Source organism: Vigna unguiculata, chromosome 9 (assembly GCF_037176805.1).
Source record: "Vigna unguiculata cultivar grain cowpea cultivar isolate G323 ecotype 2 chromosome 9, ASM3717680v1, whole genome shotgun sequence".
NCBI lineage: Eukaryota > Viridiplantae > Streptophyta > Magnoliopsida > Fabales > Fabaceae > Vigna > Vigna unguiculata.
This window is the reverse complement of record NC_140800.1, coordinates 18,379,366-18,407,270: the sequence shown is the minus strand read 5'-3', so window position 1 is coordinate 18,407,270 and position 27,905 is coordinate 18,379,366. Positions and strand designations below refer to the sequence as shown.

At 33.0% G+C, this 27,905-nt stretch overlaps 1 protein-coding gene across 4 annotated transcripts; it reads left to right on the top strand.

Annotated features, from left to right (window-relative positions):
* Window positions 1-3,774: 3,774 nt before the first annotated feature.
* Window positions 3,775-18,274, top strand: LOC114164137 (RNA pseudouridine synthase 7-like). 4 transcript variants are annotated; one of them, XM_028048678.2, is made up of 13 exons: window positions 3,775-3,793; window positions 5,236-5,316; window positions 5,432-5,475; window positions 5,585-5,662; window positions 6,147-6,247; window positions 6,321-6,408; window positions 6,820-6,898; window positions 7,115-7,197; window positions 10,826-10,891; window positions 14,786-14,842; window positions 16,014-16,124; window positions 17,244-17,479; window positions 18,034-18,274. In XM_028048678.2, exons 2-13 carry the CDS (start codon window positions 5,253-5,255, stop codon window positions 18,134-18,136), a joined length of 1,110 nt encoding a protein of 369 aa, XP_027904479.1. In that variant the 5' UTR covers window positions 3,775-3,793; window positions 5,236-5,252; the 3' UTR covers window positions 18,137-18,274. The 4 variants fall into 4 exon arrangements, with proteins under 4 accessions (XP_027904479.1, XP_027904478.1, XP_085522672.1 ...); XM_028048677.2 differs by lacking the exon at window positions 3,775-3,793 and adding an exon at window positions 3,891-5,126; XM_085666546.1 differs by lacking the exon at window positions 3,775-3,793 and having other exon boundaries at window positions 5,072-5,316; window positions 6,809-6,875; window positions 7,145-7,197.
* Window positions 18,275-27,905: the final 9,631 nt, after the last annotated feature.

The following is a 27,905-nucleotide window of genomic DNA, read 5'->3' as shown; positions in this document are numbered from 1 at the left end:
TAAGTCTTCCCACTCCCCGTCTAGCAAGTTCAAAAACACAACATCATCAGACTCAACAACACAGGAGCAACAACAACAGGTCAAAACTAAAAGTTAAATTAAAAGTCAACGGGAAGAAGAAAAACTTGTCCATATAAAACTGAACCATTGAAACTAGCCAAGCAATGTTCCACCAGTGGCACACCAACATGTTCGAAAATATCCAGCTGAAAAACAAGACCCCAAAGCTCATCAAACACCGAAATAAATAATTCTGAACAAATGGGAACTTTGAGAGGGAGTCTAGGGTCTCCACACACTGTTGGCCAAATGGGAATGAAGAGCAAGTGGGACAAATCTCAAAACGCTGCAAATGGAGATGAAAACGCAAAATAATAAGTTCAAAACGCGTAAAATCAACCCATAATCAAACCCTAACAAATTTGATGGCGAAAACCTTTTGAAACTCACTTGGAGGGGGTCGAAAATGGCATCGCCGGAGGGAACTCTCGCGGAAACGATGAACAACGCGAGGGTTTCTGCGTTTCGCGCAGAGATAAACCAAAACTTAATGTCGGGGGTGTGGTATCCGACGTTAAGTGACGTCGGGGATGGGAGGGGCAGACGTCAAGGGACGTCTAGCGCGTGCTGGTCCGACGTCCTTTTTTGAGTGACGTCGGGGTATTTTTTAACAGACGTTAAGTGACGTCTGCCCGCTCCACGTCGGACGTTAAAAAGGTCCCGTTATTTACAAAAATGCCACCGATCATTTTTAACGTTGGACTTTTTTTAGGCAGACGTTATTGGGGTGACGTTAAATGGCTTTTTTGTATTAGTGTGTGTTTTATTCCTATTTTGGGTTTGTTTTATATTTTACTCGTTGCACTCCCATCTCTACTAAGTACACCTCATATACTTCATGCATTTTATTAATTACTCGTGGACTCTCATATTTTGTTTTTCACTTTCATATTTCTTAAATAAATTGTTTCTTTTTATTTTATTTTTATTTATTTATTCATTATTATTTATTATTATAATCATTATTTTTTATTATTTTTATTATTATTATTTTATCTCTAAATATATATATATATATATATATATATATAAAATAAATATAAAAATATTTAAAAATTATCAAAAATTGCAAAAAAATAGAAAAAAATCTAAAAAATAAAAATGTTCTCTTTCACTTTATTGTGTCTATCCGGTCGCTCGCACCGTGTGACACTATTTTTCTAAAAAAATACCAAAAATATTTTCTTTTTTTTTGGTGTCTGTTCGGCCATTTGCGTCGTATGACACCATTTTTTAAATAATCACAAAATCACAAAAAAATACAAAAAAATTTAAAAATACAAAATATCAACATTTTCCAACAAATATTTTTTTAAGAACTATGTGATCCTTGTTTATCCACTGTGAGATACGTACGAGCAAGGCCAGTCCTTATCACGTTCAGTTCCAACAAATTTAAATCATTTTCCAAATAGTTTTCCAAACATCTTTTAAAGAACTACAAAACCCTGATTTCTCACTTTAGATGAGAATGCGTAGGACCAAGGTCAATCCTTGTCAGACCCAAAAATCAAAAAAATATTTTTGTTTCTTTTTAGCATTATTCGTCTCATTTTTTAGGGAAAATTAATGTTTTGAAAACCAAATCTTGCATGTTTAATTATCAGGTTCAGTTCTAACAAATTTAAATCATTTTTCAAATAGTTTTCAAAACATCTTTTAAAGAACTATATAACCCTGATTTCTCACTTTAGATGAGAATGCGTAGGACCAAAGTCAATCTTTGTCGGACCCAAAAATTTAAAAAATATTATTGTTTCTTTTTAGCATTATTCGTCTCATTTTTTAGGGAAAATTAATGTTTTGAAAACCAAATCTTGCATGTTTAATTAAAGGTACTGCCCTTGGGCGAACGCTGTAGGGGGCTAACACCTTTTCTACGCGTAACCGACTCCCGAACCCAAAAAATTTGGTTTTTCGCAGACTTGTTTTATTTTTATGGTTTTCCATAGTTTCCCATATAATTATGGTGGCGACTCCAAATCTTTTTTTAAACTCGTTTTCTTTTTTCGTTAGCCGTCGCGATCCCGATTGCGACGTATCTCAATCTCATCATTTGTGTGGGTTGTTGAAAAGATAACTAAAATTTAACTTCTTTCGTCACTTTATTTTGAACATGATAAACAAAGTAACCACTTTTTCTTGAAAAAACTCAAGTGTAAGATTTGTTAAATAATTAAAAATAATTAGTTTAGATTAGCAGAATCTAGATTTACTTGTCAGGAATAGGAAATTTCATTAGGATCCTATTTTGAAAGCATCACAACAGTTATTGTTTTTATTATAAGATTTAACTTTGTTACATTACTAAAAACTGTTTTTGTTAATTTCTTTATGTTATCAATTTTTTTAATTACTTCTAATTATAATTAAATTAATACAAATACTAAAATTTAATTAGGAGATAAATAAAGAATAGATTGAAAGTGGTAAATGGTTAACAAAATCAGGTAAAGAAGCAAGAAGTTAATTTAAGGAATCTGAACAAAAATGCACATTTAAAAGAACAAGATACTAATAATATCTTATCAAGAGATTCAAATATATAAGAATTTTACTATTTAAGTTGCGTAATGCAATTTATGATCTAATATGTTAGTATTTTAGCATGTGTATGAAGTAAAATAAATATTTATTTTATGTAATTAAAATTTATTATAAATGTATTTAAAAATATAAATTGTATTATGCTGAAAATTTGTAAATTTTTTTTTTAAATATATTTTAGATTTACAATAAAAGTGTCCAATAAAATAATAGATTGAAAGTGATGAGAATTTTACTATATAAGTTGAATAATGCAATTTATGATGTAATCTGTTAGCATTTCAGAATGTGTATGAAGTAAAATAAATATTTATTTTAAATAATTAAAATTTGGGATGGATGTACAAAAATAAATATAAATAAATAACTTGTAAAATAAACATATAAAGTAAAATAAATAACTAGTAACTCCAGCAATATAGTTTGGGATCGATGAGATAAAAAAACATATGAACAATATCACTTTTTAAAATGTGAAAGAAAAATATTTAAAAAATTATCTATTGAAAAATAGCAAAAGTAAATACTGAATCAAAATGCTAAAAAAATCCAAAAAAATCAATTTTGTAGTTGCACTTGTAATGGGTTCCTTGGTCCCCTAATCACAATCATAGTGCTAAGTTATTGTGTCTTGAGAATCACTGACAACCCTTTCAATTCAGGATATGGGTCCAACCTTCTAAAATTGTCTTCTTCCATCACTGTTTTTAGTCAACTTTAATAGGCACAATGACCCTTTCAAAACCTTCACCAAACAATGCTTCGTTTGGTTATGTCACAATAGGAATCATGTGCTACACCAAAAGTAACGGGAAGGGTGACCTTAGGTCACGAAAACGAATACGAGGAATTTTCACACACAAACCTTTACATTATACCAAAAATATTTTGTTACAAAATATTTCATTCCATGCATAAACTAACCTTCAAATGGTGAAACTTATATGCGTCAAATAAATCTTGTTTAATGCATTTCGATGGTCACTGAAGAAGTAAAATATAAAATTAATATATAAAAAAATAAACTTTTTATAAACTCACTTTATAAAATTAAAACTAAATTTATTTTCTATTACTGCTATATATTAGTTGTTGTTTTAAGTCAAGTCTTTTAGATAACATGTTACTGTTAAAAACAGCAGCAGAGAGGTGAAGCCACCAACACAGCTGACAGGAACCGCAAGAGGTAAGTACTTTATCTGAATACTTGAATGTTTGAGATGAACTTGATGCAGTTGCGTGCTTAGAATGTAATAGTTTATTAAATTTTGCGTGACTCATTGAATCCTCTATTATCACCCTCGACTCCACTGAATCCTCACGCCCTCGTAGCACCTCCGACTTTTAACAAAGTTTTATCCCGCAGCATCACAACACCATTCTAACCTGCAAAGAGAACACACAACCAAACCAGAATCACACCCATTCTTCATCATCAATAGAAACCATCCATTGTTTCTGTTACAACCCCATTCCTGCAATTCAACATCACGGACCAGAACCCCGTTGCAGCAACAAACATTCATTTCTATCCTTTTCCCATCATCTTCATCCATCCACAAAATCAGAACGGAGAAATAGAGGGAGAAGAGCGTGACGGTTGCGAACCCAATCGCGGTGGCGGCACGGTGGTGGCGAGTCGCAGAGCCTATAGCATCTTTTTCTCTCGCGGAAGAGAATCGAGGATTGGAGATGAGTGAACGACCTGCGTCGGCTGGAATCGCTGACGGTAGTCTCCGGAAATGAGTGGCGTCGGCGGCGATGAGGAAGAAGAAGCGGTATGTCTCGCCCAGGAAAAAAAAAATGAAGAAGAGAATTCCCAAGGTTCTCATCCGCACCGGCGACGGTCTCGAGCACCGCAGCGGCAACATCACCGGCTGTCCAGAAATGAGCGGCGGCGAGCTCCAGAGGTGCGGCTAGGTGGAGGTTCGACGGAAGCGACTGATGTTGGATGGGGGTTTACGAATCAGGAGTTAGGTTAATTAGATTCACTCAATTTCTTTTCTTTGGGCAGACCAACCTTTCTGCACCTTGCACCCCTCTATTTATTTTACTTGGGGCTGTTTTCATTTCTCGCTTGTGCACCGCTGGATGCTATTCTCATTTTGGACTTTATTGGACTTTATTGCTTCCAAAGACCACTACTTTTTACAGCACCCTGCCACACTTGTTTTCCTTTTTTTTTACTCTGCCCACTCTCTCATTTGATAACCCCGCGCCCCTTTGTCTTTGTTTATTATTTGTGGACCTGTTTTTATGCTTACTTCATGGACCTCATATATTATTCATTCATTCTCATATTTTTATTCTCATATTTTTATTGTCTCCATTTTATCCTTTTATAATTAAATCCCACCATTATAATTTTCTTTCTAAAAAAACAAAACAAAAATATTTTAAAATTATAAAAATTACAAAAACTGGAATTTTGAAAAATGAATTAATGTTTTTTTCCTTTTGTTGAAATTTGTGCAAGAATACAATTTGTTAAATCATACTCCTTTGAATTCTTCGCTCACGTATATTTCTTTTGTTTTGCTTATTCAATTTTTAGTTATTTAAAAAGTTCTCTTCTATATGTTGTAAAACCCCTATTAAACCCTAGAAATGGTCAATTTGTTGTTGCAGGTTAAAAATTGGAGGGCATGGATATCGTGTGGCAAACTCCAGCGAATCCCCCACACCAGCACGATTATATCTTTCGAAATGGTATCATTCAATATCGTAGACACTCTGCATATTCCAATGATAAGGACGAAAATTTACTACGAACATAGAACGTGACTCTCTTTTCTTTTTTCTTCCCTTGTTGGAATTTGTGCAGGAATACGATTTGTTAGACCATACTACTTTGAATTCATCGCTCATGTATATTTGTTTTGTTTTGCTTATTCAATTTTTTATTATTTAAAAATTTCTCTTCTATATGTTATAAAACCCCTATTAAACCCTAGAAATGGTCAATTTGTTGTTGCAGGTTAAAAATCGGTGGGCGGGGAAAACCATTGTAGACTTATTTGCTGAGGAGTTTAAAGGTCGACCTTATGATTATTATGTAAGAATTACGCCTACTCATTTATATTTGATTTGATGATTTGTCTAATGGTAAGTTTCGGTTGTTTTAAGTAGTTACAATTTATGACAAACCTTTCATAATAATTCAATACTCAACAAAAAAAGTCACGTTAAGAGAGTGAAATTTGCTCTGGTTCCTGATAGGTTAGGTTAGGTACCCTTGGTGAGTCGTCGATAGTTACCTCGAGTTTATAACAAACATTTGATTTTATATTGGATACTATCAGAAACTAACTAACCGCATTGCAAGTGTAGTATCCATAAGAAAAGAATGGATACCAGAGTAATGTCTTGTGATGGTTATTATTATTGTTGTTATTATTTTTATTTGGAAGAGATGTTTTTTACACTTTCCTGAACAAATGGCATCACTGACTACATACTCCACTTGTTGTGTTCAGCTCAGTGAACTTGATGATGCCCCAGAGTTTTAATTAATTGATAGTTTGTGTTTAACATTGTAGGTTAGTGCAGTGAAATGTGGAAGGATTCAAGTAGATGGAGAGATGGTACCAGTTTCATACGTAGTTAAACCATCTCAAAAGATAAGCCATTTCTTACACAGGTTGGGTTTTAAACTTTATGCTTTCATTCTATGGATTTAGTAAACCTTGCAACTGATGCCACCGAGCTTTCAGGCATGAACCACCTGTGATGGCTTGTGATGTTCTTATTCTTCAAAAAGAACCAGATGTGCTAACTATTTGTAAGCCAGCATCTGTTCCTGTAAGTATCATTAACAAATGGGTTAGTGAAGTGCCTATGTTGTAAAACTGTGATAACTCATGTGAAGTAAAATAATTATGCAGAGAATAAGTTCTGTCATGAATTAATATTCCGTGAAGTTCAAGGTGTTAGGTGAAGAAACATTAAGGATTTTAGATATATTTCTAACACCTGTTTATATAGAGCTATTTGTGATTGAAGCGTAGATCATAATTCTAATGATATGTTAAACAATGAAAAAGAACTGATTCCTTTATATCATTTAAATTATTTCCTTTGGTTCTAACAAAGGAAGTCAGGAATTATAGTGAATTCTTAATTAGATACCTATGTAATGGTGATATACTTATCGATGGTAGTTTGCTCTAAATTTCATATACGCTAAAGCTGTGAATTTTAGCTGTTACGTAGGTACATCCATGCGGTCAATATCGTAAGAACACTGTTGTTGGCATTCTTCAAGCTGAGTATGGGCTGGCACCTCTATTTCGTATCCAAAAATGCATTTTGGAGAAGAGATAAACGTCATTTGCTGATATGGTTTAACATTTCCAATTAGCATAAATGTCTTTCTTGCCCTTAATATTTTTTCACACCTTATCCAGCCACGGTGTCTCCTTTCTCCATTTTATACTTGCATTTTCCCTTTATTTTTCAAACTTTGTCCATTTGTATTTGCAATTTTACCTTGACATGATCATCTCAGCTGTTCATCGTCTGGATCGCCTTGTCTCAGGGCTTCTTATTTTGGCGAGAAATGCTGCAAAAGCTGACATCTTTAGGCAACAGGTGACTGTAGGAAGTGATGTTGTTTTGCTATTAAATATTTTCTTATAGAATATTTAGTTTCTAATATTAAATAAAAGGTTAAATTGTTTGATTTTAATATTTACATGACATCCGATGGGCAATTATGTTCCTTTAGATAAATCTTTGAGCCAAGGCAGTCAAATTTACATTATAATTAGAATCGTGGGGGACTCTCTAAATCGTAAATTGTAAGATCATAATACGTATTGTAGATCCTACTCCTACATAGATATGAGATATGTACTCTATAGACAAAATAAATAATTAAAAGATATTTAGTCACTAGGTCGCACTTTAAAATACTGAATTGAACTTAAGCTCATCATAAGCCATAAAAAAGAAAGCATGTCAATTAAGTCATAACTCATGACTGACAAAAAAACAACTTAAATACCTAATTAGGTAAGTTTAAGTAGCCTAAACAACATACAAAATCATCAACTACCAACTACCAAGTCCAAGACAAAGAATACCTAGATAGCTATAGCATAAACAATAGCTATCTAGTATGAATCTTTCAAATTAAAATAAAAGTTGAAGGGATCTTCATTAGGTCCATCTCCTTCACGAAGCACATCAATAAAAACATCCTCCTCCTTTAGAGGTGGGATGGCAAGAACATTGTCCTCTTGCCATTTCTTTGAGCTTGACCTTCAACCAAGTGTTCATTATCTCTATTTGAATTTGGGGCATAATTCAAAAGAGTAGAGAAACCAAAAGAAAGGTATTCTTTAGCATTATCACTCCTTAAAATTTTGGTCACTTGGTCAAATTCTTAATTTCATTGAGGAAAGGCTCAAAATATATTTGAAAGTTCAGACCTATATTTCATTCAGTAAATCCTAGTACAATGAGAATATTTATCAATAAAAGTGACCAAATAACGAAATCCAAAGGATGTGACTTGACTTGAACCCCAAATGTTAGAATGAATTATAGAGAAGACATCATTGCATCTTGTTTCTGTTCTGTTTAGAAAATGATGAGTCCATCTTCATGCTCAAAACCGTGAGAAGGAATGGAGGAGAATCATGGATGCTAGGAAGGTGCGAAAGCTAGGAAGAATGAGGAGTATAAGTTCGGCTATGGTGTTTGGAGGAGGTTCTCAAGTGAGGTTAGGCCAACACTGAAGGAAGGAGGCTAGAGGAATCCAATAAGGGGAGCTCTAGCATAAGTTGATTCACAAAAGGAGGTCTTCACATCCTCCTTGACCCATGTGAACTTCATCTTGGGCGGGCCTTGCATGCTCAGAGAAGGCCCATTCTTGTATCCTCCTAGCCATGATTCTAATAGTTGGTTCTTTAGCTAGAGGTCTCTCATCAGAAAAGAAGACAAAATATGTTTTCCTAATTGAACTCACGTTCTAGCACATGGAGTTTGCTAAGGGTAGGAATCATCATTTTTAATTTTGATAAATGTGGGTCTCCCAAGCGATCATGCAAAGGTTTAGGAGATGTGGATTCTAAACAAGACATTAACGATCTATTACACCAAGATAGTAGAGTTCTCTATATTCATGTCCCTCACTAATCAATCATCGTGTTTCAAGCTGTTGTATAACCAAAGAATTTGCATTGAAAAGTTATAGAACAATTTAAAGATTTGGTTAATTGACCTAGGGAAATTAGGTTAAAAGGACAATTAGAGAAAAGTAGAATATGCTTTAGGTTTAAGGAGGGAGAAAGGGAGATTTGACTAACTCCTTGAGAAGCTTTGGATCCATTGGCTAAAGTCATAACATGAGGAATATTGGGTAGAAAAATAGAAGAAGATAAGGAAGGATTACCAAAATTGAGACCAAAAGCACCCAAATCAATTACCCATGAACTTTGATTCTCCAAGGTTTGAGAAATGCAAGCTTTTGACAAAATAAAATGTGTGAAAGGTTGTTCTTAATCACTAACCTGAGATATCCTGATATTTTTTCATTAAAAATTGTGGTTTAACCTTTTTAAATTGAAAGATGTTTGCTATATTGTTAGGAAAACCATGTCAGGAGAAGTAGTTATTTCAATTCGAGTGTGGCCAATTCTCCTATGAAAGGAGCATTGAGGATGTTTGCTACTACTTTGAGTAAACAAAGCATGTTGAAAGAGGAATCCATCAATAATTAGAATTACAACTACCTAAAGGGTCCAAATTAACACCCAAATCATTAGGCCAGCAAACTGATAACAATTCAATATCCAACACCAACACTCACAAACCAATAACTACGCAACAACCAACCGCTTGAATCTCTCTCAAAATACAATGAGTACCAATAGTCAGAAACAACAAACTTCTGCATACCATAGCCTGTGCCAACTCTTAAAACAACAAAGAGTGGTGGATCTCGAAAGAAAAAGGAGGGATAAACTGTGAGGAGCCCTTTATGTCACACCAAATAGTACAAGAATGAAAACTAAGGGTGGAAATGTGAGTGTGTAGAAAGCTCCGATGATTGGAACTGCGGTGTTTGGAAGGATTCCAACCACTAGAAGGCAAACGTGAGACACATGTGCCTAAGTTAGTTGAGACATTGATTGCAGGTGATGGTGTGTTGGTTGGTGTTTGGATGCTTGACTATCTGGATTGGGTCACGCTCCGCGATACATGAACCCAAGCGGTTATCGGATGGCAATTTCTTTGCTGGATAGACACAAGAATAGCAGGATTGACCTGCTCTAATACCTACTTGAGAAATTGATAGGTTTGGCATTGTTTATAGTAGAAGGAAAAAACCTTGCAGTTAGGACAATTATGTCACAACTGTCACAAAATAGGTTTTAGGACATTAAAGGTGTATGTTAAGAGAAATAAAACTAGCAGTTAGTTAGTTAGAATGACAGGTTGTTAGTAGGTGGTTGACGGGGTGTGAGTCTTCGGTTAGGAAGACTATAATTAAGAGAGGGTGCTGTCTATTGGGGTTAGCTTTTCATTTGTTAGTTTTGGGTGTAAACATGATTCATAATCAATATGCTCCATTCTTTTCAAAATAAGAGACGTACAATATTAAGAGAACTAATAAATAAATAAATAAGTTGAGAAAATTTCCTAATTTATTCTTATAATTTATAATTAATTTTGTGATAAAGACTATTTTTTCCATATTAATAATTTATAAGGGGAAAATAGAATAAAATATTGAATGTTTATTAGAATCCTAAATCGTGACTGGTAGAAAAATTACTAAATTAACCGATCACTTATTTTGGTGTGAAGAGAATACTTTCTAACCACCGGTGGAACTTGGCCAAAATTTTTGAGGAAAGAAAGAGGTAAAGATGGGTATGAGAGGAACAAACACATGATGCTTATGACAGAGGAGGATAGGTTCAAGAGGGGGTAGCTGGACAAATAGCAGAATTGGAAGAAACAGGATAGGTTCTACAATTGTCCTTATGTATGATGGCTGGACTTACCTTTAATATGTCTCGGAAGATACAACACAAATTACACTGCAACTTTCCTATAAAGTCTATTTAAGATAACCTATTCTAACATACAATAAAGTTCAATTTCTTCTTTTGTGATATCAATATCTTGACATGCTTGTAACACATAATTTATTCTGTTTTATGTGAAATTTTTTATACACTATAACTATAGAGTTTAATTGTTACAGATAGAAGCTGGTTTAGTCCACAAACAATATATAGCAAAAGTAGTTGGAGAATTTCCTGAGGATGAGGTATCTTTTATATGATCTGGATAAGATGTGTTACATATACTGTACTTGGTATTTATTACTTTCTGCATGCTATTTTGATGGACCTTGAAGGTCTTGGCATTGGAATTACTAAATGCTATTGCTATATTATAATATTGTAATTCTTATTATGTTATTTCCGAACACATCCCCTGTCTTGCATATTGATTAGGTTCTCATCTAATTTTTTCCTTTTTTCACATCATAATAATGGTTAAGGATATAATTAATAATAAATTATATTTAATTCTTAATTGAGAGAATGATTGTGAAATTGGAACATTCTGTTTTGCTAAAACATCAAATAAATGAAACATAGGAAGTACGTTGAAGAAAAACCCTGCAACTTTTTCATATATGCTAAAGATATAATTTCCTTCTTCCTTTGGTTAACGTAGTTTTGTATAATTAGAGGGTGAACCTTGTGATTTCTGTCTCATGATCCTAAAAACAGTCTCTATGTATGTGGGAGAAGTCACATTCATCATTTCTCCCTAAACTCCCACCTAGTTAGGGCCTTGTGCACTTGGGCTTCCTAAAGAATTAGATTGATATTTTCAGAACATGATGGGAAGTATTCTCCTTCTAGTCGTCAGTTAACGTTTCGAATGTTAGATTCACAGTCAAAAACTCAAGGAAAAGTAACTAAAAGCTAGAGTCTAGTTTATCTACATAAGTGTTAACAAAATATGCACATTTTCTACCATGTACTTCATTTGATTTTAAGATATTGGGGACATGATAGTTTTTGTTCCTGCTTCTTGGGTTTTTGACAGTTTTGCAAATTGCAATTATATAACTATTATAAATAAGGCAACTAATGATATTGCGGAAGCAGTTGATCTTTTATGTATATCTTTTTATTAAAGAAGGCAACTGATCACATATGGGATGTGTATATCCATGGGTCTAAATTGAAAAGCTCTCTTTGAGAGGCATTGATGAGAAGCTTTGGCCATGGGCATTAGAGTTTTAGATGACGGTTGTCGCTAAATAAGTGAATGCATGTAGTAACATGCGGTTAGGAAAGGGAATGTTTATGTAAGAAGGAAGAAATTAAAAATTAGTTAGTTGGTTTGGAGGGTACAATCTTCTTAAAGGGAAGACTTTATGTAGGTTGGCTTTTGTTTGCTTGGGGTTACGTTTTTGGTTTGTTGAGAGTTTAGACAGGATCCTTGGTGTCTTGTGGGAAGGGAAACATTATCTCTAGACAATGTACAAATTGTGTGATTAGTTCAAATCAAATAAATGAGGTATATTCAATGTTTTGTGCGTGTGGATTACGTTTTCTGTATGCGTGTGAACCTCGTTATCAATTGGTCCAACCTGCCAAATCCAAGGAGGAGGAATCATGGAAGGCCGAATAGGTGCTTTGGAGAGGTGGGCCAGCAAATGAATGCAAAAGTAAGAGATAACATTCAAGAAATCAAAGAAACACTATGACCAAGAAATGAGAAAGAAGTTCAGAAAAAAAGTGAGAATTCTATCCGTGGAGTTAGAAGGGGAGAAAGAGTGGAATGTAGTGATGATTCTGAGGAGGAAGATGAAGAGGTACAAAGGCATTGGATGAAAATGGTGAAATTACCCACTGTTAGAATGTAATCAGCTATTAAAAATTTGTAGGAAATTAATAGTTACATATTCTAGCAATTAGGATAATTGATTCCTATTTATTAGGTGGAAATTATGTGCTTTATATTCTTGGGTGTCATTTTAATTTAATCTCCATAAGGAAGCTCACTTGCTCCTAAAATTACTCTGATCTTTTTACAAATAATTATGTTCATGTTCAAGATCGGTGTATTAGTTGGAGTAGGACATGAGTCTCGAGGATTATACTATCTGTCACAATCGGTTGCTTGTATCTCAACTGCGTCTCAAGATCTTGAACATCAATGCTTAGGTCATCCTAGTCGTTCCAAAATGTGTCTAATGCTTCCAAGTTTTTCTCACAGTTCGTTTTTTCAATGAGAGTCTTGTTAGTTAGGAAAACATACTCATCATACCTATGGTACTCGAGTTAATAAAAATGCTTCGTCACCTAATGAGGTGCGGGAGGATATTAGTCTGGATTTCATAGTCATTCTTCCCAAATCCAATGGATATGATGCCATCCTAGTGGCCATGGATAGGTTAAGTAAGTATGGGCATTTCATACTGATTAAACACCCCTGTTCAGCCAGGAATATTGCTGAAGGTTTTGTGAAAGAAGCAGTGATATTGCATGGAATCCCAACATCAATTGTCAGTGATAGAGATCCCACTTTCCCGAGTCTCTTCTGGAAAGAGTTGTTTCGGTTGCAGGGTACCTAACTCGACATGAGCACAACTTACCATCCAAAGTCAAATGGCCAAATTGAAGTTTTAAATAGGACTTTGGAAACATATTTAAGATGTTTTGGTTTTGAACAACTAAAGACGTGGTTTATGTTTATTCCATGCGCATAATATTGGTATAATACTAACTTCCAAGGACCAACTAGGAGTTTTTTCCAGATGTCAACAGACCCTCACCCTCCTTCAACAGATTTGTACAAGTTGAGACAACGACTCACCCTCCTTCAACAGATTTGTACAAGTTGAGACAACGACGGAAGCGGTGGCATAAGATTTATTAACTAGCGATGAAGCCCTGAAACAACTCAAGTTTCATTTAACTAGGGCAGAACAACAAATGACTAAATTTGCTAATAGACATAGAAAACCATCACCAATTGATATGGGGGATTGGGTGTTTTTCAAGATTCGCCCTTATAGGAAAGTTTCAATGCCAACAAGGAGAACCAGTTCAACAGGTTTTGATTCATGGCAAGACGGAGGACCTGAGGCAGCTACATGGGAGGATATAGCCACCATTAAATTCCAATTTCCAGACTTCAGCCTTGAGGACAAGGTTGCTTGTACAGGGGAGGTAATGTTAGGAGATGGAATTTTTATGTAAGAGGGAAGAAAATTAAAAATTAGTTAGTTGGATAGGAGGGTATAGTCTTCCTTAGGAAGAAAATATATAGGTTGGCTTTTGTTTGCTTGGGGTTACGTTTTTGGTTTGTTGAGAGTGTAGATAGGATCATTAGTGTCCTGTGGGAAGGGAAACATTATCTCTCTGGACAATATACAAATTGTGTGACCGGTTTGAATCAAATAAACAAGGTATATCAAGTGTGTTGAGTGTGGATTACATTTCTATGTGTGTGTGAACCTCGTTAACTAGGTTTCTTCCATCAAGAAACCTATCACATCGAGTGTAGCATGTGAAGAAGAAACGGTTTGGGCAGAACAATTGTTTATTGTGAAATTGAGAAAATCGGTGCATATTGCTCTTGGTAAGATTAAAACAGGTTGAAATTGTTAATTCCAATTTTATCCACCATAGGATTGGCTATGCTTGAAATATTTTTGAAAAGTATGAAATAGACTTGGTTTTAGTTTAGAATTGTTAAGTTATTTTTGTTAATCTGAAAACATAAGCAACAATTGTGTACCAACTCCATAATTTTCGTTATTTTAGTTCCTTCGTGGGAGTGGTTTTTTGTTTCTGAGCCTGAGTTTGGTTTGTCCCTCGTGTTTTTGTAATTGCTTTTTTCTTCCTTTATATGTAGCTTTTCATATGGTGACATATGATTGTTGCATTTTGTAGTGGCAACCTAGGTGGGATGTTGAGATTCATAGTGATCCCTTACATTTGAATTTAAAAAATAAAAGCAATTCCAAATGCGTCATGGTTAACTAAAACTTTAGTCTGAGATGTCTTGTCATTTTTGTATGGACTGAACTTTAATTTGCCTAATATATAGATTTTAGATATAGATTATTAATTTTTAAATTCTGAGTTAAAATTTCATAATTTTCTAATTTGACCAAGTTTTTACTTTTCAGCTAATTGTTGATGCCAATATCGACTATAATGCACGTGAAGGAAGGAGCACAACCGAGGTGAGGCCTGGGGGGATCCTACATTATTTTTTGTTATTGAATGTCTGGATGCATTTAGATTGTTTTTTGTTTTCATTTTCAGTTGATATGTTTGCACTAATAATTATAAAAATGTCACTTTGTTTGTGATCAACATGTTTCATATTTTAACGAATTTGCAAAGGGAAAACAACGAATCCTTGTAGGGAAAAAGTGCTATATTTATAATTATAATATTAATGCATTGAAGGAAAAACACTTTTATGATGTAGGTATTTTAGTTATTAATAGCTTCTGTGATAAATGCTAAAGCAACCTTTCTTTTGGATGGTTAGACATTTCTTTCTTTTTCTAGAATATAGTCCATTGTTATGAAACTTTTTGGGCATACTTTTAATACTATTTTGTATATATAACCTTCATCTAGTTGATTAACTACTATTTAGGACTGATATAGAGGCTTTCCTTCGAGTTCTTAAGTACAACTTTAAGCCAAAAAAAGAGCCATGGGATCAATCAACATTTGTGACTATTTAACTAATGTTGTGCAACTAACTTTGAAAAATATGCTATTCAACTTTAAATATGGTATTTATAGCTAAAGTTCAGCTGAATAAGTTGCAGCTGCCTTGTAATATCTTTTAAGAGCCTCACTTACCTTTTGGTGGCAATCCCTGACGTAATGGTAAAATTTCGCCTTGGTAATTGGTTGGTCATGGTCTCAAATTTGGAACAAGTCTCTTTGCATATGCAAGGGGAAGGCATTTTACAATGACCTTCTGTCATATCTTTTGTGTAGAAAGGAGCCTTTTCGTGCTGGTACTTTTAGCTTTTTATTAACAGAATTGCTTTTGTCATAGTTCAAATTATATATATGAGAATTCGAGCAATGCGATACAGAATCGGAGTCCAAGGTAATAGATATTCGAACTCAACAAGGTTAACATCGTAAGAGATGCAAATAGAACAAACACCATGGATTCCTTTGTCTTTTCTAAATGATCTGATGTGTAAAACATGGACGCATATGACAGCTAAAACAAAATGTTGGTGATTATATTGGGTATTCTTATTTTATTATGTTTCAATAGTAGCTAACATTGTCTAAGGAAAAGTAGGCATTTGTTCTTGATAAGTGGAAAGACAAGTATCTTATGGAATATCTGAATGAAAATATTTTTTTTTAATGAAGGTCAGAGACTCCGCAAAGGGGAAGCCTGCCTCCACAAAATTTACTCGGATTAGTACTGATGGAACTCAAAGTATTGTTTTATGTGAACCTATCACTGGCCGTACTCATCAGGTAGGAAGATGTTGGTTGATTTAGATTTCCTTTTTCTTTTTATCCAAGATTAAGCTGCATATTTAATGTTAGGGTAAACTTAAATTATGAGTTATTGAGCAGACTTTATAAGTGATTACATTTGTGATGTTTTAGGAGAGCAAAAGTCATAAGTTTTATGTGTTATGTTTCAGATGTTAATGGTGATTAGTTTTATGTTTTCTTAATAATTGGAGACATTATGGCTTGAAGATGAAAAGCCAAATGTAAGTCCTATAAATTGTAGCGTCTTGCTCATATGAAATACAAAGTGAAGTAAATCATATTTTAGAAATAGATTGCCTTTGCTAACATTTAATATCTTCATATCATGCTCTCTATGTCTGTTATTTGGTTTAAACATTGCTAACCTCCCATAGAAATAATAAAAAAAAGTTCTATTATCAATCTATATTGGACATCTACGTGCATACGACCTTATGGTGAAGTGTCCAATTTAATATACATGTTTTGTCTTTGACATAATTTTGACATGATTCAAACATAAAGTGAAAATAGGGACAAATACAATGATTTTTCTAAATGCATGAACTTGTAAATTTATTGCATTAGTTTCTATTATGACTATAGAAATATGGAAAAAATATTATATGATCACTACTTTTTACTTTTAAGATATTAGATAGATGGATTTGATTATTTTTGTATTAGGTAACAATATGATTAGATTATTATATTTGACTAAACTTGTATATAGATGATTGAGTATATAAATATTGATTGTTAAATTAAATAATTCATAATGATGTAATATATAAATTTGTGTTCCTGTGTCCTATATCTTGAATACTACACATGTCGAAATGTCCGAATCCGTGCATTGTTTCCGTGTTAGTATTCATGCTACATAGTCAATGACAACATATTGTATAGAAGGCTTCTTGCCAGCCTTTTTGTCAATTTACACGCAAATGTATGACTGTCGTTGTTCTGTACAACTTACGGAATACAAGAGATGAGATTAACACGACATATGTAGTTGGAAATATTAATTCAATTATGACCAAAAACATCCTACATTTAGTTTTGTTCAATTTATTATAATTTATATATGGTGCTTAACATACACCTCTGGTGTAGATACGTGTTCATTTGCAGTATTCAGGGCACCCAATAGCCAATGACATGCTGTACATCTCAGAACAAACTGTTGATCGATTTGTCAAAGGGTCGAGTGCTGATAGATCAGCTCGCATATCTGATGTTTCTCTGACATCAGATCTTGATGAAGTCCTCAATGCATGCGGAGAAAATTCTGGTGAAGATTTTAGCATCGACCCTATGTGTACAAATTGTCCAAATTTGGCACCCAAAGGGTAAGAAACCCATTATCTTAGAAAACAATATTTGCTGTCTAAACTCCAAAGTGCAAAGGGCAGACCATAATAATTTGGTTGAGCATAGACTTTTTCGTAGTCAAGCATTTTCAGTAGTATTACATCATATTTGAGCATAATTAGAGAAAAATAGAATATGCCACTACAGATTTTACAATTAATCTGCTTATATCAGGACATGAGGATATTGGAATTTGGTTAAAAATTGATTGGAACGAAGTAGGAGCTTTACGTTGCTTATTGTTGTTGATCTAGGCTGTGTTTTCGTAGCAAAAAGCTCTTAGTGAATATGACGTTGTAGATTCCATTATTGAACTAAATAAGTATTATTGTCTTAACTTTCAATGTTTATACTTTTTTTTCCTGTTTTGTGATTGTTTTATGAATTAATATATGTAAATATATCATTTTTTTTATTTGTTCTATTAGCAAGACTTGAAACTTGTAATTCTGAAGATTCTTTTTTGCCTATCCTTGTTGTAAATCTCAGATAGCTTGACCATTAAGTTTTCTTGTCGAGCTTATAATTGCAGATATGATGGTGATGAAGAAGGTCTATGGCTACATTGTTTTCGTTACACGGGGCCTGGATGGACGTACGAGTGTCCACATCCTGATTGGGCAAAACTTATGTAGACAATTTGATATATTTTTCATCGTAAATTTCAAACAAATATGCAATGACTTTTTGAGTTTTCATCTGAGTATTGTTGGTTACTGAAAAACTGTTTAATCTTTTGCTATTATTCAGGGACACTGGATTGGAATGATCAATTGTTGTTATTATTGATTTTTTTTTTCGCGTTGAAAAATCATTAGATTATTCTATTTTAAAATGATTAAATGTTTTTTATAGTGCATATATACTTTTATCTTTTTGGACGAGACATTTGTAACTTGTTATACCATAATGCTTTGCATTTACGGACATTCTCTTTTTGAGAAAATTGAAGCAGCAATAGATATAACAATTCTTTACTGCTTCAACATTCTAGTCTTGGAGTTATTTTACATTAGTTTTTAACTATAGTTATGTTCATTTTGTTTGACTTTTGTTATTGTTTAAAGTAGTTGAACAACTGTTTGATCTTTAATATTTAATAATTATCTTTATTAAATAAAAAAATTAATATTAATATATATTAAAATTTGTTATATATTAATGTATTCTTTTTAATAAATACGTGTTATAATTATTAAAGACCAACACGTTAACAAATTTCAAACAAAATTAATGCTATTGTGTATTTTCTTTCTTAATATATTGAAAAAGATATATTTTAATTCTTATTTTAGTAAATTCAATATTTACCCTAATTAATTAACTATTACAAAAAATTATCACTATATAACATCTAAAGTTTTATAACAAAAAATATTATCGATTTTTTTCTTTCATTTTTTTGTGTGCTAATGTTACATAAATATGGAAATAAATCCGTCGAGGAATTTTTGCATTGATTGGGTATAAGTATGAGTATGAAGAATCTTCGACTTTTTCAATTGAGTATATATATCACGGTCATAATATCTATCTCCGTCACATTTCATACATTTTGGAAATTCTGTTTCAAAAATCATTTTCTGAAAATTTCATTCAGGAAATTCTGTTTTGGAAATTTTGTTCTAAAAATCTTGATCTGAAAATTCCAAAAGCCTTGTTCCAGAAAGTTTCTGGGATATGTAGTCCCAATTTCACTTTTCAAAAGGGCAGAATTGTTGTTTTAAATATTTGGGGATGCATGAAAAAATTGTGGAGGTGCAGGAGTAAAAGCCCAATTTGAGGTCCTATGTAGAGGGTCTGTTTGCAGACTTATTAACAAGGGCTTTCTTCTTACATCTCGAGCACCTCTAACAATTTTTAAAATTCCAAAAACTTTGACTATTAAAATAAAATTTCATAAATTACATCTTCAAAATTAAAATTAGTTTCAGATATTGACTTCCAATAAAAAATATTCGTGAAAGTCAACATCGAAATAAAATTTTAGACTTCTAAATGTCAATATATATATATATATATATATATATATATATATATTTCTTTTTTTGCTTTTATTTGTTTTAAATTTAAAGTTTAATTACTTTTAATTTTATTTACTTTTCAATACATTACAAAAAAACAAATATATATATATATATTAAGATTTTATTTTATTTTTAAAATATATATTAAAAATTAAAAATATATAAATTAAAAATAAAAATTATTTAAAAAAAAATACATAATAAGTAAAAAAAATAATATTAAACTAAAGAAAAAATAATTAAAGTAAAAAAAATTAAATTTTAAATAAAATAAAAAATTCTAAAAAAAATATTTTTTTTAATTTAAAATTTAATTATTCTTTTAATTTATTTTATTTCTTAATTTTATTTATTTTTAAAACATATATAATTATGTAATTAATATATATATATATATATATATATATATATATATATATATATATTCTTTTAATATTTATTCAGTTTCAGTTTCTTTAATTTTTACTAAAATTATAATTATAATTTTTTAATTTTTTAATTTTTATTATAAGTTTTAAAAATAAAATAAAACAACAAAAAGATGAAATAAAAATATTAAAAAATAAAAAAATAAAGGATTAATAATAAAATTTCGATAAAATTAGCAAAAGTACAACCAGAGGAGCACAAGACTCCGATAACGACATCAATAATGAAATTTCGATAAAATTAGCTTATTTAGTTTGTTAGGAACTCGAGGTGAAGTTATTGTTATTATCGTCTGTGTGTATGAAGATAGAAAATGATGGTGAGAAGAAGAGAAATAAGATAATTGGGGCTAAGGTTTTGTGAGGGAGAAGAGCTAGATTTTTCTGTTTTTCGGGTTCAAATGAAATGACGCCCTCTTTGGTTTCAATTTCAAATTGCCCTCTGTCCTCAATTGAAGAAAAATATATCAAAACTGTTTTAAAATGAAAGCATGTGATATGCCAAGCGTGTCAAATAATAGTGTCAAAATATCTTTTCCCTTAAAAATTCCAAGGCAAAGACATTGTTTTATACAATGCTATTTTCGTCTTCTGCTAAAGCTGAAAAGTACTTCTTTATACATCCCAATCCAAAGACTCCTAAAGATATCATGTGACAAATTAATTTATACGTGTACTAGTTTATTTATAGGTAAACATAACAATTTTTTATTGAAAATATTGCTTTAATAGATTGAATTTAAATTTAATTTTTAGAAATTCATTCCATGCTCACAATCTTCAACTTTTCTATGTTGTTGTTTTGGAAATATTGGTTTTTTTTTTTCTTTTGCTTTCCTCTGTTCTTTGTATATGGATCGAAACAATCTTCTTGAATAATTTCTTATTGCCAATTTTAAAGACATTTTTAAAGTCTTATAATATTCTAACTGTAATTTAAAGTGGGGTTTGGCATTTTGAACGAAAAAGGAAAAAAAAAAAAGTAGAAAACTAAACCAACAACCTACAAATAACCTACTTAAAGATTCTCCCGACAATGTATGTCCTTATATTGTACATGTTCTTGCCTCTCAAACTGTGAAACCATTTTCTAGCATTCTACATCAACAAATTTCTTTTTACACCTATTTTCACCAAGAATATGTCTCAAATTAGCTATATATAACTATGTGTCTACTACGTAAAAACTGGTAATTTATATTTATTTTACTGTTTACATGATGTGAATTAAAATGATGACTCGTAATGATAACATTTAAAGAACTAAGCTGATCTTAAAAATAATTATTGAAAAAGTACAAGTAAATTTTATATAAAAAAAAATAAATTAAAATTTATGAAAAGTTACATATAGTTATTATTATTATGCAAGATTACCACAAAGGCAACCCACAGAAATGATACTTGACAATAATACAAACGAAAAAAAAAACAAATAAAAAACATGGAGACCCTTAATTTCATTTTTTATTAACGAATAAAAAAAATTGATAATTTTGGAGAATAAAAATATTCAATCCTTTAATTTATTATATTGCCAACCGTTGATTTGAGGTTTGTTCAAACTTGAATTCGGTTGAAGTGACATATAGGAAGGAATAGTTAAAGTGTTTGCGTAGTAAATAAAAGTTGAATTCATTTCCACATTTAGAGCACAACTCCAAAGTCTTTGCATTTGTATTGTCTATTGAGTTGCCACCACTCAACAAATTGACACCTGTAAACACGGTCTGCAACAAATTTGGTGAGAACGTGATGGGAAAAACGAAGTGTGGAGTGTACAAAATCTACACTGAAGAAAGAAACCACTCATTATTATAGCGTACATGGTTGAGACCAAAATGGTTACGAGATATTTTTATTTTGGGTGCCGATATTTTGTATTCTACTCAACTAAACAATTTCTAAGTACGCAAAGATACTTAAGGGATCCACATTAGTGCGTTGTGTTCAAATCTACAATATCTTGCATGATATGATAGCATGTGCATCTTGAGGATATTTTGAGGATTGAGTTCCTCTAGAGCGAGTAAACAATGATGCATGCGTTCACTTTTAATTTAAAGTAGGTTTAGTCTTAACTTTAGAAATGGTTAAAATATGAGCAATTGATTAAGACTACGAAGGTACGTAGCACAAGGGTTCATGTTGAATTGGTTCACGAAGAAAGTTATTATTATTAGGAACACCAATCTCCATGGTTGAAGTGTCGCAAAATGAGTTGAACAGAAGCCATGAATCTCCTTTCACCGTAACTGTGTACGGCAGAAGACAAAAAAGTAGGAGAAATAGTAAGATATGGTGGAAATAAAGCATGATGTAATCTTGGCCCGCCCCAAAGTTTGTGCATGACACATGGTGCAACAATACTTGTTCAGAAATCAAATCAATCACCAAAATCATATCTATCTAGGACACATTATGATGCAATCATTGGCACCAAGTCCAGGTTAACCACTAGAAAACATTAAAAAGGAAAAAATTGTAATGAACACATATATATATATATATATATATATATATATATATATATATATATATATATATATATATATATATGAATAGAAAGAGATAAAGCATTAGAAGAAGACGTGTTTGATAGATGAGTTGAGGAGCTTTAAAGTCTTCCAAAACAAGTGCTTTGTTACATCACCCTTATCTCCCTCTTTGCTCCTGGTAGATTGTGTGCACACACCTAATCGTGTATGTTTTGTGTTTTTGTTTGGTGCATGGCATGAAGGTTATCTCCATCAAAACACAATCATAGGAAACTTTTTAAGAATTTGCGTAATGCCCTACAATACTTATCTTGAGACGCATTATTATTGTTATTTATTCTCTTTGTGGTGGTCCCATCAATTCTTTGGTTTGGCTAGTGCTTCTTCTATTATTAATTTTGCATTTCCGATGCCTAACGTTTCTTTTTGATCGAGTTTATCCCCACTCTAAAGTTCAACATTGTGAGACATTTGGAACAAACTCCTTCATATTTTTTTTTAATATCTTGTTCAGAAGGCGACATCTTACTAAAAGCGGACACAGATCAGCAGCACAAACATGTGTGATCAATCATTTTTTTTTCCGCGGAATTAATTTTGATATTGAGAGAGAGAGAGAGAGAGAAAGGACGAAAAATTTCCAAATTGTCTTCTATTGTCCACCTACTTTCTAATATAGTATGAATACATTTTCTGTTGTTTTCAAGATATTGAACAATTATTTGTTCATCATTTAGTGAATTCTTTATATAGTGAGAATAAATATATTAAAAAAAGGTTTGAAAATATAAACCAAACACATTTATTTCGATGATGATCACTATACCAACCCCGTACGTGGTGGGTATATATAAATCGTCTGCTTTTTAGCCATTTGAAATATTTGTGAAAGATCATGGATATGTAAATGTAAAAATGGGTTGTACTATAGACTAAAAGAAGTGAATAAAACAAATCGAACTAAATAAATAAATTGTTGTTAAATTTAATCATATTATTTAGATTTAACTTCATACAAAAGCATGATATACGCACCCTCTATGACTTAAATAATTTAAACAAAATCAATCATATTGTCAACATTTTATCAAATTTAAGTATATATGATATAAATCATTTAAATTAAAACAAAATTTTTGAAGCCCTTCAACAGGAACATTCTCCTCTTCTCATCACCTTTGGTTTGACATTCAACTAAGTGTTTACCATCTCCATTTTAATTGGGAAAATAATTTAAATTTATGTTTTCATTGTCTCTCCTTCAAAACAAAAGTCGTGTTGGTGTTACAAATCTATTAGTGTGAGTGGTTTTCGACAAATAAGGAGAAGCAAGAGAAAATTTGTTGATCCTTAGTCTACGGGTGTTGTGCTAATGACTTAGGTCTGTGACTGCGATTTTTAAACTTCATAAGAAAGAGGTGAAGAATGTTATGTTATGTGAATTAGTGTTAGTGATGAACTTATAACTTTGGATTTAATTGTATTTAGCTTTGAGTTTTATTCTTAATGAGAACCTACTCTCTCAAGAAGGTGAGTCGTGTAGCATAAAGCACCTAGAATAATATTTTAATTTCCTTAATTTTTAATTGGGTTTTCTTTTATATTTTAATTGAAACCTCATTCACTCAATAAAATGAAAAATGAAAAGGTGTTGTAACTCAAAGCATACATAATAAGGTGAATTTTTTATTACATTAATTTTTAATTAGATTTAGATTATTTTAATCGAACCCCATTTACCTAAGAAGGCGAAGTAGTGTAATGAAAAATACATGAAAAGCATTGATCCACACGATTTTTCTACTTTGCTGGAGGATGTACAATTTCATTGTACACCATTTAAACTTGTAAAATCGAACGATTTTACTATGTAAATTACAATTTTAACTTGGTTGGTTCCTAGTCTAAACAAACATTGTATATGATATTAATGGTTAGACGAATCTTGAATGATGTCTCTTTTACTTAGATTGTGCATCTCAACAAATTATGGTTATATAAAAAACATTTGATTTAATTGTTGCCCTATAATTTTCCTCCATTTGGTCCTAAATATTTTATTTTTTTATCTATTCTACTATTTAAATAATTTTAGGTTGATCTATTTAAATAATTTTTTAGAAGATAAAAATATTAAAAGAATAGAAAAATAAAAAACTTATATTTTTTTTTATTTAAAAACTATTTTGAAGTAAATCCAATTGATTTGTTGGTTCAATATTTTAAAACACAGATCCAACATGAGACTAACACTCTGTTTTGCTGCTGGTAGTAAAAGAGTTCAATTTATTTAGCCTAATTACAATATTACGGGTGGTCAATTGCGTAAATGGCAGCGCATGCACCTAATCAACCTAAGTAACAGTGGTAAAAGTACTTACTTATTGATCACCTAAAACAGAGTCTAAAATCAACCTAAGTAACAGTGGTAAAAGTGATTACTTATTTATCACCTAAAACAGAGTTTAAAAGCATTCGTAACGTCCCATTTAATTAATATGCGTAATTAAAGAAACGTCACACAATTATAATATAACCATGCAGTCCTAGAGTTTAAACATAACGCCGTACAGGCTAAGGCATACCAAGACGCCACAAAAAAAAAAAAACATGTTAAACAGTTTACTGGAATCCTAGAAAGATGTAAAAGCGAACAAGTACATGGGCTGTAGCCCTAAGGATAGCCCAAGAAGGACAGAAAGTCCGGCCCAAGAAGACTAAGCAGCGGGTTCGCCTCTCTCTTGTTGACCACGATTACCTCTCGCGTCTGCTCCCATCAATAGAGTTGATGATCATCGCGAAGATAGAAGAACAACATACAAAGCAACCAACAAGAACGGGTAAGCTAGAGCCAACAACAATTTCATCATGCAATCAAATGTACCTTCATAGCCAATATACACGTATACAACATACACATATCACTCAAACATGTTATGACCCTTCAATCAATACACCAAGACTCGACTCATCCGGATACTTATAGCCTGGTCGGATTCAGCGAATGCTTGCACTTGTGGTGGATACCTCTGCTCACCCCCGAGCTAAGTGTTTCAAGTGTTATAATGAATCAAATTTCCCTCACACACAAGGTTAGCCCTTAATGAATTCCGGGTCTCCTACTACTCTCACCACAGGAGTTAGTCTAAGTGAGACTAACTGACTCCTTAGAGTGTCAGGATGCAACCTTACCTTGAATCCTTACCTGACCATATAGATGGGGCACCACCATGGACACCCACTAATAGGGGCCATGGAATTACGTCCCAACCACTGAAGCACGACCCTGAAAGTCTCACCTAGAGACTCCAAGGAATTACGCACTGACACAGACCGACTTATATAAAAAGCCAAGAATTTTCACATACATCACACATGAAATATCATGCCAACACCCATAACCAACTCCTCAATTCTCATACTTTGAATCATTACCAACTCGTTATTCCCAACCATGAGTAAAGTGTTTCTCCTCATAACATAACCATGCCACTGGTTTACCAACCATCAAGATTTATTGTTGCTCATGCCAAATTTGTGACGACACGCATATATATATGTATCCAACTTCTCATGTACAACTCATATAGAAATCATGCCAAGCTCACAATTCCCCACAAATAAACTCCTTCCAACATGCATACTCATTTCCCTCATGCCATCATATAATAATACAATAAAGCACAGTTCAACCATCAAAAGACAAGAAAACCCCAAGTTGAACGCAACCTCGCACAACCCGTCGCTCAGGCTAAGGAGTCTCGCCCAGGCGAGAGTCTCTCGCTCAGGCGAGTCCTCTTCGCCTAGGCGAGAGTTCACGAATCTGGAACAGGGCCCTCCGCACGTTCTCGCTTAGGCGAAACTCGCCTTGCCTGGGCGAGACGCTCGCTTGCTCGAAATTGAGCGAGCCGCCTGGGCGACCATTTGCGCGAGGAGGCCTGGGCGAGCCTCTACTCACCTCGCCTAGGCGAGATGAGCTCGCTTGGGCGAGTTTAACAGTCGCCGCCACTGCCATGCCTATAACAGTCGTATTTTGCACATGCCAAGAACAACATCAACCATCTCATGCATTCACAGCAACATATCAGTTCAAGGACCATAAAAATATATCGTAAACAACTTACGATCACATTAAACAGATTAAACAAAGAGGTTCTAGCTTCCCGTAGCTGGATAAAGCTAGCTGGAAACCTCGACACCCAACTGTGGAGCACGAACAACTTCTAAGAACAGACTCAGAGCTAGAAAACAATGAATAAAAGCGGGTCGTTATGGAACCCTGACAAAAGCTACGAGAATAGACCAAGGAGGGATAACTGCTAGTTGGAGAGCACTTACGTGAGGTAGGGACTGCCAAGCTGAATGCGAACGAAAGGTGTCGTGAAACCCTAGCAGAGGAGGCGGCTGCAGCTCTAGGTTTTGTGAAAAGAGTGGAAAAGTGAGACTTAGGGCAACGAAGTATGATTTTGTATACTGGGCCAGCCCTTAGGCCCATTTACAAGGGCAACCCCTTTAATTTAGGGCAGGCAGAAAAGGATTATTCTTAATGGGTCTTACAGCATTGATGTTCAAAACTTCAAATATTTTATGTTTGTCAAAGTAAATAAAGATTAAGCAAAGTAGTGAGAAAAATAATAGAACGGTGAAAGTGAATCGAAACTTTAGTTTGTTCGAAACACCAGAGTTTTGAGATGAATTGGGTTGAAGAAAATGTTTACGCTTACTAATAAAAAAATGTTTATTCAGAATTAGGCTCATTCACATTGAATCAATTATGACATAAAGTTTACGCTTATTAATGTTTTATATAAACTATGGAAATTGTAAGGCCCACTATTTCCTTTAATTTTATTCTGCCCTAATTCGAAGGGGCTGTCTCAATCAGTTGAGCCTAGGGCTGGCCCATAAGGGGGAAAGGACCCTAAACCAACTAACACACTTCCATTCCCCTCATTTTTAGAAAACAGTCTCTTGTTCCTTAGAGCTGCTGCCATTTCTCTACTAGGGTTTGAGACATCTTGGTCTTCACAAGAGTTCAACTCATTTCTCGCACTCATGTAAGTTACTCTCCAACTCATACCACTTTCCCTTGGTATATTTTCGTGTTTTTCCCAGTTAGGGTTTCATAGTGAGCTCAATCTTAAAATATGTTCCACTGTTTTCCAGTTCTAAGCCTATTCTTAGAACTACCATGCTCCGTGGTTGGTGTCGAAGTACAATACTAGCTCATTCTAGGTAAGAGAAGCTAGGGTTTTAGCTAAATCTTTAGTTTCCATGATTGCTTGATAATATTTCGTTATTGATGGATTGTATGCTGCTTTGAACTTATGAAATGTCTTATTGCGTTGTTTGGATTGGATTGTTAGGCTGTTACACGCGTGAACAGTGGTGAGTACTGGTTTCCTCGCCCAAGCGAGCATGTCTCGCCTAGGCGAGATTAACAGAGGCTCG